Source organism: Phalacrocorax aristotelis, chromosome 7 (genome assembly GCF_949628215.1).
Source record: "Phalacrocorax aristotelis chromosome 7, bGulAri2.1, whole genome shotgun sequence".
Lineage (NCBI taxonomy): Eukaryota > Metazoa > Chordata > Aves > Suliformes > Phalacrocoracidae > Phalacrocorax > Phalacrocorax aristotelis.
Genome location: NC_134282.1, coordinates 39,151,940 through 39,169,897, shown reverse-complemented (window position 1 = coordinate 39,169,897; position 17,958 = coordinate 39,151,940). Strand labels below are relative to the sequence as shown.

The 17,958-nt window shown below is 37.5% G+C and overlaps 1 protein-coding gene across 2 annotated transcripts in view; it reads right to left on the bottom strand.

Annotated features, from left to right (window-relative positions):
- The window catches only part of MYO1E (myosin IE), a 100,358-nt gene that overhangs the window by 29,922 nt on the left and 52,478 nt on the right, over positions 1-17,958 (bottom strand). For both annotated transcript variants that reach the window (XM_075100227.1, XM_075100226.1), the window contains exons 8-18: positions 17,124-17,258; positions 15,787-15,919; positions 12,049-12,245; positions 10,933-11,013; positions 10,399-10,485; positions 9,066-9,152; positions 6,734-6,901; positions 5,894-5,979; positions 5,211-5,292; positions 4,277-4,383; positions 314-412 (exon numbers count right to left, since the gene is read on the bottom strand). In XM_075100227.1, the coding sequence (XP_074956328.1) occupies positions 314-412; positions 4,277-4,383; positions 5,211-5,292; positions 5,894-5,979; positions 6,734-6,901; positions 9,066-9,152; positions 10,399-10,485; positions 10,933-11,013; positions 12,049-12,245; positions 15,787-15,919; positions 17,124-17,258 (1,262 nt within the window). The remainder of the gene's footprint in view (positions 1-313; positions 413-4,276; positions 4,384-5,210; positions 5,293-5,893; positions 5,980-6,733; positions 6,902-9,065; positions 9,153-10,398; positions 10,486-10,932; positions 11,014-12,048; positions 12,246-15,786; positions 15,920-17,123; positions 17,259-17,958) is intronic.

Here is a 17,958-nt window from a genome sequence, read left to right as displayed (position 1 = left end):
TTCCAGGCTCTGCAGCTCATAACTCTTAAGTTCCCTTAACTCTTTTTAACTTTGAGGAACCCTCTCATAGCACCAAAAAAAGAACTGGGGTCTTAGGCAAGTTTACAGAAAAATGAAAAGACTTTCAGAGACACAACGCCAGCCTTTAAGACACTTTGAAATCTCTGTGTAACGTAGATAGTGAGCAAGGTAAATGGGGAAAAAGGAAAGTGTAAGTGGGAAACGAGAAAGTTTAAAAACTTGCAATTTCTTGTTTTCCTCCTCCTCGTGTAAACAACTGTGCTGTAATACTTCAACATGAGTATTACCCTACCTCTGCAAAAACTTCTTGAAAACACGCCTGTAGGCATAGCCAGCTCTTCTTACTCGAATGTTTTCTTTCAGACCTAAGTATTCCACTTGGTGTTTTACCCTGTGGACAAAAACAATGCAAGACTTACGATCCATTTCATTTCAGCATAGCTGTGCATTGAGGTATTCTTAAAAGCCTGTATCACATTGAAAGACTATTGACTTCAAAAATTCATGCGCAGGTATATGAATCTATTCTTGCACATTACTGTGCACACTGCACGGTAGGAAAAACATTCAAGGCAGGTAAACTACATTGCTGAAATATATGTAGCAAGTTTACCTTATAATTTTTTCAAAATTTAACTCCCCATCTCCTAATTTATGTATACATCTCTTAACTAATATTATTACCCCTAAAATGCCAAGTAACTAATACCTGTACAACTACATAGCTGGTATCCAAGGGAGTGGGAAATTGTTTTGTGTTCTTTTATTGTAGGTTTCACCTATGTTTTACACCGCTCAAACATCAACAGTAGCTCTTTTTTGGCTGTTCTGAAGAAAGGACCAAATCTGATGGCTGGGGAAAGCCCAGACGCCACACTTTGATTACACAAAGAATCAGAAAGAAAAAGGCCAGGCCACTATGTTAATTAAAAGCTAGCATTCTTCCTAACTTCACCATGCTGCACAGGAAGAATTTCAGGACAGGCACAAGACTGGTCAAAACATGCCTGATAAGCTTGTTCATGGTGTACTTTAATTACAAATAAAAACTGAGCTGGTACCAGTCCCACAGAAAGTGTTAATGGCTGTGAAGGAACTCTGCTGCACATTTGAACTGAAACATCATTATCCCAAACCCATTTCAGTTCCCTCATGCAAAACATGTTCATTTAGGTTCTTGACAGGGAACAAATATGCTGCCATGAATCTCAAAGCAGGAAAACAGCGAAGGAAAAAAAAAAGCTTCCTTTTGGCACCTTTTCGTCTTTCTGGAGCTGTGGTACATTATTTTATGTTCCTCCTTACATACACTACTAGCCTACTATTTCATGCTTAGATATTTGATTCGAAGAATTTCAGCTAGCTTCCTGAACAGTGTATGATTCTTGCAGTTTTCCTTTGCATTTACTTAATTTCTTCAGCTAAGTCATGTGGCTGGAAGAGGCAGTGTCAGTTTTTAACCCTGAAATGTGGTGTTCAGGGTCTTCTGTTGATGTTCTTTTATAAAGCAAATTATAGAAGCTTTAGCTTTCAGTCAGAAATATAAGAGCTGTTACGATTTTAGTCCTGCAAGTTTAACAAACGGTATATAAAAGAGCCTTTATTTACATATAATCAAAGAAAGCGAGCCTGTAAGGACCCATTTAATTTTGGTTTGCTTACTACAAAAGATCTTTCAAATCCTGAAAACCTCTCAGTTAATTCAATGTTATTTTTCTCGCTATTTTGAAATGTTAAATTTCAATATAAAGTGTATTGCCCATTGATTTATTTTCCCTTTTTTTTTGGCTGAGACATTCTTTTCACATGACTCTTAGTAAAAAAGGGAAAAAACTTGAAATTCCATGCTACAAATGACAAAAGCCCCTCAGTTATTTCTTCTTTCTAAAGAACACTTATGGGAGATTTTACTAAATGATGAGAGAAACTGCTCTTTTAGCTCACAGTAAAGAATACCGCACATTTTAATCATGTTCAAGGAATAAAGTATATTTTGTACCCACTCCAAGAATTCTGGTACAGTAGAAAGCTGGTGGACAAAAATACATTTTCCTGGTTTTAGCTTTCCTTCCTGTTCGCATCTGGAATAATGCACTGCAGCAACAGTATTGCTCCCATTTTTTTACAGTCCTGCCAGTATTAGTGTTCAGCAAGAGAGAATCTGAGACATTTTTTCTGTTTTTCCTTTTATTCCTGAGAAAAGTCACATGGAAAATCTCCCTCCAGGCATCAACCTCAAGCAGGTCAGGGTCTGGGAATTCAGCTAATGCAGCAATTTTGAATAGAAGTCCAAGTGGCTGTGCCAGGACCTGAACAAAAACATATTTCAAGAACATGCCGATTTTTGGTATAACTAAGGCATTACAAAAGTTTTAGATATTACACAAGGTCTATGTTTCAGTGCTAAATATTCTGGAATTATTCGACAGCAGTACGAAGCTGGAGTGATATGGCTTCTGTGAGCATGAAGTAAGACAGGCTTTGTGAAGGTTTTTTTTCCGTTTTCAGTAAATTTTTCACCATCTAGAAGCATGCTACTAATAAGCAGATGACATATACTACTCTCAGCACATTGACTATGGCAGCATGTGTATGATACAGCATTATGTGATCACAGAACAAAAAAAACCCTAAACCAACATTAAGCAAAATATCACATAAACTCAGTTATGTTTTGTATTTCCCTCAACACAGAACTTTCTCACAGTAAAATCATGGAACAACAAAATCGAACTTAAGTTTGATTTGTCATATGCATATAAATTTCTCTCCTCTAGACATGTCACTAACTGCTACAGCATATGTATCCTATGTGAGGGCCTAGTATAGTATATGGGAAATCATAGTTTGAAATGGGAGAGAATGTTAGGGTTTTTAAACAGGGATGAAGGATTAGCATTATAAACTACTCCCATTTGTGTCTGAGTTTGACAGTATGCAATCCTTTGTACTTCATTTGTTACCAGTAGCTGCTGCATTTGCCAAAAATCCTCCTCATTATGGGAAAACAGGAAGAAATCTTGCCCATTTTTGCTCTAAGAGGGGTTTCCTGAAAGCTCACCTTTTCTCAGGACTACGGGTTTTTTTGTTTGTTTCATTGGTCTCCTAGCAACACCTTCCACAATAACAGGCCTGTTTTACAATATGTAAATGATTGATTTTCAAACCAACTCCTCAACTTGTAGTTAAAAGTTTTAGACACTTTTTCCAGGATCACTTACTTTCCTCCTTTGGTTCCCAGTGTCAGTGGAAAATTAAGGGCTGCATAGTAGGTTTTTCAGGGGTGGAAAAGCTAGAGAAAGAGGGTTTACATTTACTGCCAAGACCTAAATGACACTTCCAAGAGCAGTCCCAATTGTGGCTTCTGTAAGTGCTCTACATCTGCATGCCAAATGGCAGGAAGTGAAGTCTGCTGTGTTGTTGATATGGTCAAGAATGCTTTTTATCAGACTTTGCAAGTTGTTTCACTGTGATAAAAATAACCACTTGCTTTATTAGCACTTCACAAAAAGTGCTTGGTATATAGTAACAAATGTTATCTATATTAGGACCTCACATGGTATACATACTGTACTGATCACCTACCTCAGTGCAAAAAAGAAGAGTATCTTTTTTCAGATAATAGGAAGATGCTATAAAGCATCATATAGTTAAAGATGCCTTAAAACACATGTGATAAACCAAACTGATGATTTAGACATCTATTTAATGTCCATATAACCACCCAATATGATATTCTAGTGACTTCTCTTTAAAGAGCTGGCTAATGGAACTTAAAAGTCAGGAAGTAAAAAAAGAACCTTCCACATTCTTGGCTATAGAATATAGAGACTTTTTGGTAAGTTTGATACATAGAAGCAGACATAGACATCCTCCTGGCTTTTTAGCTACCTAATAGAAGGTGTTTTCAAAGCATAAAGCAAAAGTTAGAAATTATGTCTAATGCATTTGGTGTGCAATTTCTGCATGGAGAACTGCGTCTTTAATATATTGATTGTGTTACTGTTATGCAAATGTTGATTATCCATAACTGATACGAGAAAAGCTAAGAACTGCATATACCAACTTCTGATTTATACCAAATGACCACAGCTTATCATCAAAGTTTAGGAGAGGTCATGCCAGATTTAATTTCTGAAGTTTTGGAGTATCTAGTTCTGTTTGTCTGTAGGCTGTGTGATTACAAATTATTAATTTTTGTGGCTTTTTTTGACTATTAGCACTGTTTCTTATGACATGTTCTGCTCATCCATACCTGCTCTCCTCCCAATCTCGAGACTTCTTTGTTTCATTTGGTTTGATGCAGCGGATGTAATGGGGTGTACACTTCATCAGGGTGCCCACAAGATCATTTGCTTGTTTCTGTAAAATTGAGGGAAAACAACAGGATCTGAGCTGAACAGGGTGAATCCTGTGAGATCATTCTAAAAATTATCAGTCATCTACTGATGATACAGTTGACCAGATCCAGTTGACTTTGGTCTTTGTCCAGAACAACCAAAGTGTCTTGGGATAATATGCACCTCATGAAAAATTTATCAGTAAATAGAAGGCACCATTATCTCCAGCTATGTAATATATTTAAAATATTATATAGAGTGGCAAGGAATGCATCAGATGAATTTGACTGTCAGGGTGAAATATGAAGAAAGTGGTTGATAAAATATCAATTTCCAAAGTCTGCAAGTGCATAACCTAAGCGTATCTTTTACAACTAGTCTCCAAAAAGATGCTCGCCTCTAACACTTGCCACCTTATTCAACACACATTATGGTCAGTAGAAAGACTTCTGTTGACTTCAGTGGGTGTTGGATCAGGCCCACGCTGCTTCTGCACTATAAAGAGACCAGTTATCTGCAGTTACTGTAGGACATCAAGTGGCTGCGTGAAGGGGCTCATTCATTATGCACATGCAAGTACTATTATCACTACTATCAATTGCTCATTTGGAAAATTCACTGCTGTACAATGCAGCTGAGAAAAACATTTTAATGAACAGTGGTGCTGGGCAAAAGATGATTTTAACAGCTGAAACAATGCATAACTTTGCAATCAAGATACTCCTGATGTCTGTCTTTTAAAAATGTCTGGAGAGTAAAAAAAAACAGCAAAGACTACTTTTTTTTTTCTTTACATAAACACACACACCCCCACATATGCACATACTAACACAGCAAAACTAGACATACTTTGATTTTACTGCCAGCAGTGGTAGGACGACCTTTCTTGTCCACTTGAAGGTTTTCAGGAAACAGAGCCTTTATAAAAGGCCTAGGAAAGAATTAATAAAATAGTGTTGGCATAGAAGGACAATTCAATGCATTCAATAATGTCAAGGAGTATGCTGAAAAAGTTGATACTTGAGCAGAATATAAACAGATATTTCTATTAATCTGGAGTTATATCAAATCTATTTTAAGATTAGTACTTTCCATGAGCTTCATTCCTCATAGATATCCCTTGTTGTTTTAGTGAGCCTTGGAAGACATGATACCAGACTTCTAGACTTGGAGAAACGTGCACTTAAAAGGTAAGCATCAATTAATGAAAACACATAACAAAAAAATGTTACTTTATACGTTAAAACAGTGCCTGTTCTGAGAGAATGCCAAATCACTCATGGTCTTGTTTGAGGTCAAAAAAAATGGCTGTCATTTTACCATTTGATTCTGACACTGCAGTACCTTACTTATCTAGATTTGCAGAAAATGAACGTCAGTATAATGCAAGTGATATTGTTCTACTGCAGCAATGTTTTATTTCCACTTTTATACAAATGAGTTCACAAGTTGTGAAGTAGAGAAGTCGGGCCCTCTGCATCCATCTGAACTAACATATTATTCCTAGCTTTAAGCAAGTTTTGCTTACGTACAAATCACTGCTCTGCATGAGTTCAATCAAGTCCATGAAAAGAACATCCCGATTTCTCTCGCAGAATCCATCCACATCATAAGATACCTGGGCCAAGGTGGAAATTGATTGTTTGTGGTAAGTTGAGAACACAATAATTAAAGAAAATTTAAATTCTGTCCTTATCAGTAGCTGTTCTGTTTTTGGTTAGTCTGATATAACTTAAAGATACTACAATGATCACTAAATCCTTGCATATATTATTAGTTAACTCTTTCACAACAAAAAGGAATTTAATCCATATATTTAAATTCAGTGAAAGAGACTGCTATTGAGCTAGTGAATGGAATACAACAGAAATCAATTTAATACTGAATTTTATTGAAGAAAAATTTTTGCACAATAAGGGTTTACTGTTACAAGCTATAACTGCAGGAAATCATGAATAGGCTGAGAAATAAACCCAAAGAAGACAGAACTGTACATTATATTCCCATTTTTAAATCATCACCTAAGGATAATTTTTAATCTGAATTCTTTAAGTTTACTGCTACTATAACCAACAATTAAGATTATAATTAATAAAAGACATTAGCATTTATTTATTACATTTAATATTAAGTTCTGGTTAGTATGTTTGATAGCAGCAAGGCCCAGAAACATCTCTCCTAAGTAAGGGACATATGTAAGGGCATATTTGTTCTACGCTCCCTATATTGTGGAAGGAGGACACTAACTCCTGAGATAATCTGGCTACTTAAAATCAAAACAGCCCCCTACTGGGCTTTCCCCTTCTTTTCATTTCTGTTCTTTTTCTTTTTAAATACATTATGCACAGTTCAGTGATGATTTTCCACATTACCTTTCCAGCATAATGATGAATGATAAATCCCTGGTTCCAGCTGTTGAAATGTTCATGAGTTCCAATCTGCATCTGGAGCTTTTGAAGCAGTGTTTGGTCAGCTCCTTCTCCCACTGCATGCATTGTGGCACACACATCATCTAAAATACTCATAATCCCTGGGGGACTCTAATGCATTGGAGAAGAATAACAAAAATAGAAAAAGTACTGAGGAAAAAAAACCTACGACGCCAGTTTCCCCCCACCCCCCAAAACAGAAGATTACCTTTGCTACAAAAACACTGGAGCAGAGTCACAGCAGGAAGACTCCCTCCCCCTAGTCAGTAGAGTTCACAGTAGAGATTAATTTGTACACAAGTAAGTAAATAGTTTAAGGAGAGATGACACTTTGTGTAATGATCGTGACAGTGGGAAATGATGGGGAAAACAATGATTGCTGTTAAAAAGAAAAATCCAAACAAAAACCCCAAAACACCCGACATTTGTTTTAGTTTCTAATTCCTTCACAAATCTTCTTTCTCATTCCACCAAACAATAAACCCATGTCTGGGGTAAGTATTTAAACTCACATGCTGTAATTTGACAAACTGAGAGCTAAATATCTAGGACAGTGACAGAAATCCTATCCTCTTCCTAGTTATCCTGATACAGAGAAGAGATGGGCAAAATCTGATATGCATTTATGCACAAGTCACTGTAATACTTCAACTATCATTAAAACTATCTGGCTTATAAGACGACAAAGAACTAGCTGAAAAACAACCTACTTCTGTCCTAAAGGACAACTCAACATTGGTTGTCACCCCAAATCAGAACATAAAGACTTTAAAACTGCAGAACATTCTGTGAAGAAAAGACACAAAATCTATCTACAATACTTCCTAATACTACTTCTTTGCTTGTTTCTACAGTGGAACTGGCTGACAGGCCACACCCAAAGGGTGGTGGTAAATAGCTCCTTTTCAAAGTGGCAACCTGTCACTAGTGGAGTACCCCAGGGATCAATATTGGGCCCAATATTATTCAACCTCTTTATAAGTGATCTGCATAACAGCATCAAGTGTAGCCTGATGAAGTTTGCTGATGACACCAAGTTGAGGGGGGAAGCAGACACTCCAGAAGGGAGAGCTGCTCTGCAGGGAGATCTGGATAGGCTGGAAGACTGCGCCAGCAAGAACCTTATGAAGTTCAACAAGGACAGGCGTAAGATCATGCACCTGGGAAAACATAATCCAGGAGTGCAGTACAGACTGGGATCCACCTGGCTAGAGAGCAGCTCTGTGGAAAGGGACCTGCACGTCCTGGTGGACAGGAAGCTCAACATGAGCGAACAGTGTGCTGCTGCGGCCAAGGCGGCCAACAGGATGCTGGGTTGCATCAAAAAGGGCATCACCAGCAGAGAGAAAGAAGTCACCATCCCACTCTACTCAGTGCTTGTCAGGCCACACCTGGAGTACTGTGTACAGTTCTGGTCCCCGCTATACAAAAAGGATGTGGACAGGCTGGAAGGGGTCCAGAGAAGGGCCACCAAGATGATCAAAGGACTGGGAAGCCTGCCATATGAGGATAGGCTGGGAGAACTGGGTTTGTTCAGCCTTGAGAAAAGGAGGCTCAGAGGGGATCTCATCACTGTATACCAGTACTTAAGGGGGAGCTGCAAAGAAGATGGAGGCTCCCTTTTTACATGGACTCACATGGAGAGGACAAGGGGGAATGGACACAAGTTGCTCTTGGGGAGATTCCGATTGGACACCAGAGGGAAATTTTTCACAGTGAGGACAGTCAACCATTGGAATAATCTCCCCAGCAAAGTGGTTGACTGTGCCACGTTGGACACCTTCAAGAGTCGTCTGGACAGGGTGCTGGGCCATCTTGTCTAGACTGCTCTCTTCCTAGAAAGGTTGGACTAGATGATCCCTGAAGTCGTTTCCAACCTGTGATTCTGTGATACTTAAGTAGCGACAGTACCTCAAAGGAAGCTGGTCTTTTAGCTTCCCCAAACTAAAATACATCTCCCAGGGACACAGCCTTATCTGATATACAGCAGGACATGTCATGAAGTTCATGATAAATTTAGGTGGATAAAATTTAAATTTCCATCATTGTATTTTTTTAGTCACACATCTCTTTTTGGTTGAGATCTTAGATTAGGTATCTTACAGCTCTTACAAGACATCTTATGTAAGATTTATATATAGGCTTTGTATGACTCAGTAGCTAAACAACAGTATTTGCATTTTTCCTATGAACATTCTTGACAGCAAAGCAGTTGCCCAAATATTTTATAGAATAATCTTGTTGTTTTTCCCGTCTGTTTGTTCTAAATACTTACCACTTTGTTCTCTATAAGGTCACACACTATTTTGTTGTTAAAGTAATCTATTGGTGTCCATCTAATTCCTTCTTGCACGTATTCTTCCTGTTAAGTAAAAAGAAAGATGCAAGTATTCTTTTGCACTGTGGATATAGTACTAGATTTAGAATGCACTATGTATACACAAACTCTGCATTATTCATGTTCAGAAAGACTTGTCAAATCTATGACTGGGGACAGGTGGGAGAAATGACCCTAATGATAGTTAAATCTAGCTCTCTCCTGCCTACAAGCTTCTCTGTTCTCCCCACACATTCTTTTGTCATTCATAGCCCTTGAGTAGTCACTGAGAAGAGCAGGAATAATTCATCAGTGCGTTTATTGTCAAAGCACTTCGCAAACAGTAAGAAAGTGATTTTTACAGTATCTTAACAGTGCACCGAAGCATGCATATCCAAATCTATTTTAAAAATTGAGATTGTGACAGGCATATGATCAGACCCCCAAAACAACCCATTTAGAAGTGTACCTGAAATGGAGACACAGCTCTGCTTTTTATTTCTGTACATAATTACTGTAACCATAAAAACATGTAGACACTGACTGGGGAAAAAATTTATCCTAAAATTTTATTAAGTTGACCCACACAGTTGCATAAATATGAGTTCAGCTAGACATGTAGCAGGTCATTTGTGTGCTCAGCTGCAATGATCAGTTACTTTTATACAAAAGCAATTGTGTATCTGCATTCTTGAAAACATTGTCCTAAAGTTCGTGCCAGGCCTGAGCTCAAACCGTACGCAATGCTTCCGTCTCAGCCACATTCTGTCTGCCCTCCCATGCAGAAGCTTACATTCATGTAAAGTGACATTTTGCAGTAAGACTGTGAGCAGAGAACTGCACATACTTTCAGAATTATTTTTTTATTTCTCTCAATAGTCTATTTCATTCATATATATACATATATATATATAAAATAGTGTGGAAGAAATGAAGAGAAGTATTCCCATTTAACAGTGTGTCCTATCCAATGAAAGCACAGGGATGGAACCAAGCTGCAGTTTTCCATTTCTGTCAGTGAGTCAGAATATGCAGCAAGTCTGGGCAGAGTCATATGACTGCATTAGTACAACATGTGAGGGACTCACTTCTCTACCACTGTACTAGAAAAAAAAAAATGTAGCTTTTGTGGTTTACAGTGTTAGGGTTAGCCAAAGACAAAGGGTTGGGGTTTTTTTCTTGCTTAACAAGGCAAATTTTATTGTAAGCAGATGATGAAACCTCAATTTTTCCACCTATTGAAAAAGCAATAGCTCATTTATGAATTAAAAAATAATAAATGTCTGGTTACCTGTTCTGCCTTCAGTGTCAGTTCAATAAAAATCTGCTGTAGTTTTTCATTAACAAAGTTGATGCAGAACTGTTCAAAACCATTTTTCTATAGAAAAGGAAACAGTTTAAAAATTAGTCTCATGCTTTTACATACAATAATTCTTAGTTCTTAGACTGGCAATAAGCTTCAAAGAAACACTGTCAATGATGGATGGATTGCTGACTTCATAGACATTTTGTGTAATCTCAGAACTTTCTTTTAAGATCAATGACCTAGTTTCTTTGAAGTTTCTTCAGTATTTTGTGTTTATTAAGTGAGACATTAACAGTGAGAACTCAATGTCCATAAAGCTGGGTTGGAGTTTTTTTTGCTTTTATTCTGGCCACAGGATTTGGATTCCGCGCCGTGCCCCGCGCCCCGCCCCGCCCCCCCCCCCAAAAAAAAAAAACAAAACCAAACAACCAAATAAAAACAAAAGAAAAAAAAACCAAACCACCAAACAACCTCTCCCAGGTCAGATCAGCTCATACCCCAAGTATTGCATTGCCCTACCTGGAATATTTCAAAGCCATAAATATCAAGAACACCAATGTTATATTCTTCATGGTCCTTCTCCATAGCCTTATTAATGGACTAATAAAACAGAAACAAATCATAAAATATAGTTTATATATTTAAAAGATATATCCACATCCTTAAATCTTTATATAAAAATATTGGGTTTCTTCAAAAAGAACATATTTGAATAGAATACAAATATATGTAATACTGTATTTTACTTTCCCTTTTTAATAAAGTGTTATTAACGGGTAGGAAATGAACAGCATACTATCCTGTTTTCCAGGTTAGTGAGCCTTTGGATCTACTGTTTGTAAAATTCTTTCACCTTTGGTATAACTGGCTCAGTTAAAGAAAAGGAGACAACAAAAAAGGAACACCTGAAAGTCTGATATTTGATGCATTTTGCAGATGGTACCATGGATCTTTTCACCTCTTTCTGTATTTCTCTACTTTGCAGAGACAGTGCTGGTACAAGCACAGAGTGGGAATTACAGAGCAGTCATGGTGAGGGAGACTTCAGAGACACTAGCAGTGCCACCACAGAGGAGACTTCTGCTTCATCTAGCCAGCACCTGTGGCCAAAGGTAAGGTTTCTACCCCACCAATCCAGCCCAGGGTCTTATTCTGAACAAGAGAGTACTTCAGCATGGAGAATGGAATTTGACCATTTGCTCAAATGCCACAAAATCAGGATACTGAAGGGGTTCTTTGCAGGACAGTGGTGTTAAGAGAGCGGGGACCACAACCCACTAATTCTGCTCATCTGAAAATGCTCAACTATGTAGGAGAAACTAAGACTTAGAGAAGTACGGATGCTGTCAGGAAGGAGATGTCAGAATATCCTTTGGGACAGTTGTGGCAGGAGACAGTGCTGAAAGCACAGCTCATTTGCTTAAAAGAAAATGTAGCATTTGTCATATAATCAGTGCTTTGTATTAGATATCTGTGGTTGTGCTCCCACTGCACTGGTCAGTGCTGCTGCTAAGGTTTAGGCAAAAAAACATACTGGGTGAAAGAAACAATGGGCAAGAAAAGCACTGCAAGGAACATTCCTAGTGTACTTGTACTTGTTTGATACTTCAGAAGAACCAAGCAAATCCAACTTACATCCACCAAGTAATCAAAAAGACGGGAATGAAGGGCCTTGGCCAGTGCATCCCTGGTGTAGCAGGCTTGTTCCACATTTAGCGTTACATTAATGGACTCAGATTTGCCTCCCCACTTGCTGTCCATCTGTCTGCTGGTCAGTTTTTCTTTTAGGCGGTCCTGGTTAATTCCCAGGAGAAAAGCAGGGAAAGCCAAAACTGCAAGAGAGACTGAGGTTGCTGGATTATGACTTACAGACTAAACCAATATAGAATGAAGGGAAAAATATTAGCTGTATCTCTAATAACAATCAGTGGTAATAAACCTCATGGGCATGCAGCTTAAAAAGAAAAAATGAGGGATTTATGTCTTTAAAACTTCCTTAAGCTCCCCAAGGACATTTTCAATTCTTTACTTTCATGGATTTCAATTAAGATAAACCACCTTGAAGTAAAATAGTCAAGCTATTTCTGTATCTTCAGTCCTTTGAACATGTATGCTGGCCTAGGTCATAGTTTAGAACTATGTGGTTCAAACAAATTGGAGCAGATGGAAATAAAACATAGAGCTCACACATTAAATAAAATTGACACCACTGCAAATCTTTTGTTAAAACATGAAATGTTTAAAATATACTAAAAATACGCTATCTGCTTCCTAATAATCTTTCCCTTTCTTCTTCTCCTAAGTCAGGATATTACAAGTTTTCAACTGCCTTGCCATTTTTTTTGCTTTTGTTTTTTTAATGCGTTAGCTGGAAGTACTTTGCAAATTCTGGTGTCCTTTGTTTAAAGGTAAAGCAGAAAATACACCTGTGCAATAAGCAGCCACAAGTCTAGTATTCCCTGCATTCTTAGCACATGGTGCAGATGTTAGCTGCAGGTGTCACACACCTTAAGGAATGGAAAAAGAGAAACTGCTTGAAAGCACATGGAAATAGCTCCCAAGGGCAGCTCTTGGAGTTGGTACTGCACCTCCACTAAACCACATAATCCTTTAACAGTGTTTCCTCCATGTTCCATTGCTTTCAGACCTACTTTACTGGTGTGAAGAGGATGTAAAATAATCACTAAGGCAGCAGCCTTTTGTGCTTTACACATCTGTAACATCACGGCATGATTTCGCTAAACCCCTCAGAACATTAATCCAAAATTATTTTTAAAACTGCAAGTAACGCCCAGCTTTCTGAAATCTGATTTATTACCATCAGGAAGCTGATTAAGTTTACCCTAGGGTACTAGGAACCACACAACTACCCAAAGTTGAGTCACTGGCAACATCTCTGGTAACTCACTGAGAACTCAGGTTGAAGAGCACACAAAAAGGTCAAACATCATCTGCTTTAAAATGGAAAAGAATGTAGTAGAATTACAGACCAAATATAAATATGCTCACGTGTACTGTCAAGATGCCAGAATAAGTCTTTAACCAATACTGCTGTAAGAATTTATAAAGATAGTACAATGATAAGAACCACCATGCATACCTCAGAAACTCTTCATTCACAGTGCTAATGATTTACTATAAAGGAAGAATAGCAGAGCATGACTTGATATAACTTCACATCCTTAAAATGCCTGATGATTTTCCCTAGTTAGGGACCTAGTAACGAGTTAGAAATTGGTTGCTGTCTAGAAATTACTACAAAGCAGGATATGCATGTAATTGAAAAAATGATCCTCAAAGAGTAATCAATAATGATCTGTGGAACAGTTTTAAATACAACCTGTGAAGAAAAGCTGAAAAAGACCAGGTTCACTTCACTGGTTTTCAGAAAGTGCAAAACAAATCTTTCAATACAATGCAAGTGTCAAGAGGGATGGTGTAAATTGTTTTCTGCATCCAGGAGAGAACAAGCAGTATTTGGCATGATTTGCAAGATGGAAGATTTAGAATAAATAATGAGAACACTTTTTTCAACTATTTATATAATCAAGCACTGTAACATAGTGGAGTAATTACTGGCAGTTTTAAAGAAGTAGTTGTCTACATATCTGCCAAGAATGGTCTGTATAGATTTGATTCTGACTCAGAGTAAGAGACTAGAGTTTTTGGTGTCTTGAAGAATGGCCTTTGCATGTTTTTATGCAACTGGCTATATTATAACAAGAACGCTGTTGACCACATTCCTGAACTTTTTATTATTTCAGACTTAGGCAAAGCATGACTAAGTGGTGGTCTTTCATTGTGCTTTATCTTTTGTGGCTATCCAGGCTACAAACACTTTAGTATTTAGCTGGCTAGGACAAACAGAAAACTAGGGGGAAGATTAATTGAAAGAGAAATTAAGCCAAATTTCAACTTCATAATGCAGAAATTGTACTAGACATTGCTGTTTCTTCTCTGGCTTCTTTAAAATGCAGTATGTTTATGAATAAGTTCTATATTTGCTATTTTTTTCAATGTATTATTCATACACAACTTCTGTATTTATATCCCAGTGAGCAAGAGAAATATGGTGTACATGGCTCATCACAGAAATAGCATTTACCAACTTATTTTCAACTCATGTCTTTTGAGTTTGTTACTTTTTGATGCAACACACTCTGTATCTTGTCTGGCTATTAAATGTCTTGATTTCATTGAAAGATTTAATACTGTGATTTAAATGGAAGCATAGTAGCTCATTTGGAATTGTAAGGCATATTAAAAAAACCCTATACTTTTCTTTGGATGTATAAAATGCCACAAAATGTTTTTCTTTCAGTTCACTTACTAGTCTCACAAATTAAGAAATTAAGGTTAAAATTTAGTATTTTTTATTTCTCAATTTCTTAAAACAAATAGCAGGGGAGTACTAATACAGTTGAGTGGGAAGCTGACTGCACAAGATACTTTACTCATATTTAACTTGCCTAAAATGAAACAACTGTAGTTTTCCTAAACATAAGGACCATTTTGAAATAAGAGTTAAGAGAACAGATATGTATATGCTACTACAGATGTTGTGCTTATCCACTCTGTCCTTAAACTATCAAGGTAGTATAAAATCAACATTAGATGCAAGGTATAAATCATGACAAAAATGTTTAAAACTCAAGATCTATTAATCTTTCAACATGTTGCTGATGTGGGCCTAGCTGATATAAAACAGCAGAAAGAGGTAAAGGATGCAAGGACAGTGCATTGGGGATAAGGAAATAAGGAGGAGATAGTTACACAGTAGATATAGCTAATAATGAGGTGTGGGTTGAGAAATTTGAGTCTGGGAACAGAACTGTATTATGTAAATTCTGCATCCCAATTCAATTCTGAATTTCTATTTTCAAGGCACCTCTTCTGGATGCATGTTCACAAACACACACACACACACACAAATATATATGCCTGAGTGCTGCCTGTGTACCTGAGACTAAGGATACTCCACAAGTTGGTAGCTGCTTTCACGTGCCAATGAGGTCAGACAAACCACATAACCAACAGGTGTGTTTATGAATGCATGCCAATGCACTGAAAGCAGCAGAGTTCAAGTTTGCTTGAAAGTGTTTCTCACAGCTTCTATTATTTCACACTCAAAGGCTAGAAAAGGATTTCTTAAATTCAGAATGCAAAACTGCACTGCTGTTAAGTCAGTGGCATTGTACAACACAAAAGAGGGGCCTCAGTACCATTGGTTTTGGAAGAGAATCTAAATTAGCAGCCTTGCACTATAAGAAATGATGCGCTGTGTTTGGATAAGCAGCTCAAGATTGCAGTTCACATTTGCCATCTGGGTTTCAACCCATTGCTAATTCTGGAACAGTTTCCAGAGGTACTTACACTCCTCACTCTCCACTCCTGCATAGTTGCCAACTTCTCTGAAGCTGATGTTTCCCAAATGCAGTATTCCTGCCACTATCTGCAGCACCAATGCCTGTTCCTCTGCAAAGATCCCGATCACACTCATTGCATGCTGGGAAGAAAAAAAAAATCCAGTCAGAGAATCTGTTCAATGACTTTTTTCATAGAAGTCCTTTTAAAATTATGATGTTAAAAATTTGAGTTGTTCAAAACAGTTCAAACACCTAAGGCAATCCATTTAATTACAGCCTGCACCGAAGTTTCAAAAGGTACCAGATGTCCTACTTCAACATTTTTGTATTTTTTTAATTAAATACAGAAGCATCTACACTATTTAGAAGATGTGTTAGCAAAATAAATTCTGGAAAAATTAAAGTTACTGAAAAACAATGACCTGCTCTTAAGCGTCACACTAAAAATAAATAGTTTAACTGCAAAATGGGAAACCATGACCTGAAGAGACAATTATTTTATTCCTTCTATACAGACAGTTTATCCACTTAGATTAAGAACTGTGAAGCTGTACTGAATGACTCTAAAAAGCAGCACAGTCTGACTGGCTTAGGCTGTGAATTTCAGCCACTTACTAGAAAATAATCCACAACAACACTGGGTTTTGGAGTCTAGAGTATATGGTAACTTACAAAATGTCTTCTCAACTGACTGTTTTTCTAAAACACCAAATTAGCTAGAAAACAACAGTAATGATTTTTTAAGCCTTTAAATGTGCTACGTATATAAATAAGATGGTGTGTTAATACTCTTATTTTAAATAGTACATTTCTAATAACAGGATATCAGCAAGTTGACATGATTTGCATAAAGGTCACACAATGAACTGGCAACAGCACTGGATAAAGATCCCTGATCCATGCTTCCTAATTCCCTTTCCCCAGCCTTTCAGTTGCACTGTTTTAAATAGGCATGGAAGATCAGTCACCACTAAGAATTCAGCTAAAACAGGGCACACTCATATTTTTCTTCTAATGGAAGTTCCTCACTATGTTTGCATTTTCACATTTTTCATACTGCGTATTATCTGCACTCAAATTTCATTAAATTTGTGCCCATCTGAAAAAGAGCAAACAGAAAACAGAATGCAATTCTATACAAAGTATCTACCTCCTCAGGATTGTTATGCTGCAACATAGGACCTCTTAAGGGTAACATACCTCCTCCTCAGGGTAAAATATAATTAAAGTAAGTTACATCTACATTAATTTCTCCTCCCACATTAATACATCAATGTCACTGGTACAAATGGACAGTGAAATGAACATGTATCCACCACATATACCATAGCATAAAACACTCACCAGTGTTTCTTGGAAATCCGATTTATCATTGATGTCATCAACTTTGTAGGACCCAGAGAGACTCAGATAGTAATAGTAGTCCATACTGGTAATGCCAAGACTGCTTTTTTGTTCCGAGGAGGCCCCTTCAATTAGCTGCAGAATAAAAATCCCCAAATTAGGTACCATACAACCATCTTCAGCAGAGATGAGTCGGAAAGGTGGCTGAGCCTGAAATTACTGGGAAAGATATGGCTAGTGCTGTGCCAGGTATGTATCCTTCCGATGTTTTGTTAATTGTTTACCCCAAAAGACCAGATTCTCATTCCCATTCCCATGAATGGTTTAGTTCTAACTTCCACAGCTAATAAAAGGCAAAAAAAAACCCAAAACCAACTGTGATTGACTTGAATGCCTTCTATTATCTTTACCTCATAAAGACAAAGCAAGTTTTCCAATCTGCAATGTATTATCTAAATCCCTAGCGCATTTTCCATGCTTACTGAAAGGTAGGCAGAGTTGAGAGAACATACTAAGAAAGCATTATTTGTGACTCACATTGTGAGGCCAAGTCCCTTATGCCCATTATGGTGTATGTTAATCAAGTTTTGAATTGCTCCAACACTATGTGGGTTTGAAGAATGGCTTAGGTCACACCTCTTTGCATCATTTAGGCCAACAGGGCCAAGAATAAATAACAGAGTAGTTTAAAAAAAGGGTTCCTGTACTCTCTGTGATGCCAGAGAAGAGGCTCCTCAGACCTATGTAAAACCTAGTAGTTGTGCACAGACATGGCTGCAACAGGAAAGAATTAACAAACTAACCTCAGAAGAGAATAGTCAAAACCCCATAGACT